Source organism: Lactuca serriola, chromosome 2 (assembly GCF_051521515.1).
Source record: "Lactuca serriola cultivar US96UC23 chromosome 2, Lser_US96UC23_V15, whole genome shotgun sequence".
Lineage (NCBI taxonomy): Eukaryota > Viridiplantae > Streptophyta > Magnoliopsida > Asterales > Asteraceae > Lactuca > Lactuca serriola.
This window is the reverse complement of record NC_136409.1, coordinates 184,147,742-184,150,371: the sequence shown is the minus strand read 5'-3', so window position 1 is coordinate 184,150,371 and position 2,630 is coordinate 184,147,742. Positions and strand designations below refer to the sequence as shown.

General features: G+C 45.1%; 1 protein-coding gene across 1 annotated transcript; it reads left to right on the top strand.

The window, feature by feature from the left end:
- The first annotated feature begins 377 nt into the window (after window positions 1–377).
- On the top strand, window positions 378–2,129 carry LOC145089849 (uncharacterized). Its single transcript, XM_079028240.1, has one exon. The coding sequence runs from the start codon at window positions 378–380 to the stop codon at window positions 2,127–2,129; it is 1,752 nt and encodes a 583-aa protein (XP_078884366.1).
- The last annotated feature ends 501 nt before the right edge of the window (window positions 2,130–2,630 follow it).

The window sequence follows — 2,630 nt, the reverse complement described above, 5'->3', positions numbered from 1 at the left end:
CCCCTCCCACAATCACCGACCAACTTGCTCAATTGATTGCGATCGCCACCACTTCATCATCATCATAAACCAATATCAACACCCAATTAGCTGCTCTAATCAAAGCCACTAAAAATCTGAGCACCAAACTGGATGCCCAATCCGCCACCACCGCTCGTCTTGTTAACCATGTCACCGAACTATCTGATTCAGTTAACATGGAACCCCCTCGTCTACCACCTGACCCTACACGACATCACGGCAACAACGCAAACCGCAACCCTCGTTAACCAAAAATTACCCTCCCGATGTTTGGCGGATCCAACCCTCTTGGATGGATTTTTCAAGCCGAAAACTTCTTTTCCTACTATGACATTCCTCCGGTGGAACGCGTCACCATGACAGCCTTTCACTTTGTTGGCGACGCCCTATCGTGGTATCAACATCAAGCCAGCAATGACCTCCTGGGCTCGTGGGTGTCATTTAAGCGCAGCCTCGAACTTCGTTTTGGTCCATCCACATACGAAAACCACGAAGAAACACAACAAACGTCCTCAGTAGCTGCCTATCATACAGAATTCGAAAAGATAAGCAACCGTGTGATTGGCCTCTCGCCGCAAACCCTACGAAATTGTTTTATTTCGGGCCTCAAACCGGATATCCAGTCCGAGCTTGCAATCCTTAAACCCACTTCCTTGCATGATGCATATGGGTTAGCCCGTCTATTGGAGGATAAATTAAATCAACCCCACAAACCAAAAACTTCCTATCCCTACAAATCCTATTCCCACACAACTAACTCCCCTATCATTTCGTCACCCTCCACTTCGCATTCAGAAAAACAAAACAGTAACCCCACCCCACCACTATTACCTACACCACCCAAGCCCCTACCTTTCACCAAATTGTCGCCAGAAGCAATTCAGCAACGACAAAGAGACGAGTTGTGCTTCCGTTGCCCGGATAAATACTTCCCTGGCCACAAGTGCTCGCCACCCCAGTTTCTATTGATCGTGGATAACGACGACGATTCAGCACACCCTGCCTCCTCACCACAAACCCAAGACGTTACTCAACCACCCGAATTCATGTCGTTGTCTGATGTAGCATTTTTCGGAATGTCGTCTCTACAAACACTACACGTCACGGGGTATATTCGTATCAAACAAGTCACCGTGTTGATTGATTGCAGTAGCACACATAACATCATCCAACCAAGGATAGCTGCAAGCATCCACCTTCTCACCCAACCACTAAGTCCATTCTCTGTCATGGTTGGGAATGGTCAATTCACTCATTGTGAAGGCCACTGTCCAAACATAAAAGTGCAACTCCATAAAACAAACTTTCATATTCCTTTTTTCATCTTTCCAATTCAAGGGGCAGACATCATCCTTGGCATTTCCTGGCTCAGTACACTGAGTCCGATTATGGCAGACTTCTCAATTCCAGAACTATCGTTCACTCACAACGGTATCACTACCACTCTCCGTGGAGACCCACTAACCCAACCGGTTTCACCTAGTTCCCGGTTATCAATAATTCACAATGGTTATGTAGCATCCATTCATGCCTTGCAAATAGAAACCACAAACCAACCCTCAGCTACCTCACAACCCACCCCGCACAACGATCCAAACATTACAACTCTCTTGCAAACCTTCGAACAGCTTTTCAAAGCACAACCTTTCTTACCACCCAAAAGACCACATGACCACCACATCCCCCTTATCAACGAAAATCAGTCCATTAATGTCAAACCATATCACTACCCTCATTTTCAAAAACAAATTATGACCCAATTGATCAGCGAAATGTTAAAAGATGGAATAATTCGGCCGAGTCAAAGCCCGTTCTCATCACCGGTCCTATTGGTAAAAAAAAAGGATGGCACATGGCATTTTTGTGTGGACTACAGAGCTCTCAATGCTGCCACAGTTCGAGATCGATTTCCCATTCCCACAATTGATGAACTACTATACGAGCTACACGGAGCAACCATATTCTCAAAAATCGACCTCCGCTCCAGTTATCATCAAATACAGGTCGCCAAGAAAGATATCCACAAGACTGTGTTTCGTACGACTGATGGTCATTATGAATTTCTTGTAATGCCGTTTGGACTTACCAATGCCCCATCTACATTCTAATCGGCTATGAACGATCTTTTTCGCCCGGTACTTCGCCGCTTTGTTTTGGTGTTCTTCGACGATATTTTGATCTATAGTGCCACAAAAGATGACCATTATTCACATCTGCAATATGTATTTGACACACTACTTCAAAATCATTACCATGCAAAAGATACAAAGTGTGTATTTGGAGTCTCGGAAATCTCCTTTTTAGGTCATCGAATTTCGAGTTTGGGTGTTGCTCCGGAACCTGAAAAAATCGCCTCAATTCAATAGTGGCCACCCCCGGTTTCTTTTACCACCTTACGAGCCTTTCTAGGACTTACCGGTTACTATCGGCAGTTTGTACCCCATTACGCCAAAATCGCCACACCATTGACTGACCTCCTTAAACAAAAGGAATTTACTTGGCCACCTGAAGCCCAGACAGCCTTCACCAACTTAAAAACCCAAATGCAAGATCTCGTGACATTAGCTTTACCTGACTTCACTAAACCGTTCGACATAACAACCGATGCA

Coding starts and splice junctions, on each gene's coding strand:
- LOC145089849 (XM_079028240.1), top strand. CDS start 378: ATGACAGCCTTTCACTTTGTTGGCGACGCCCTATCGTGGTATCAACAT.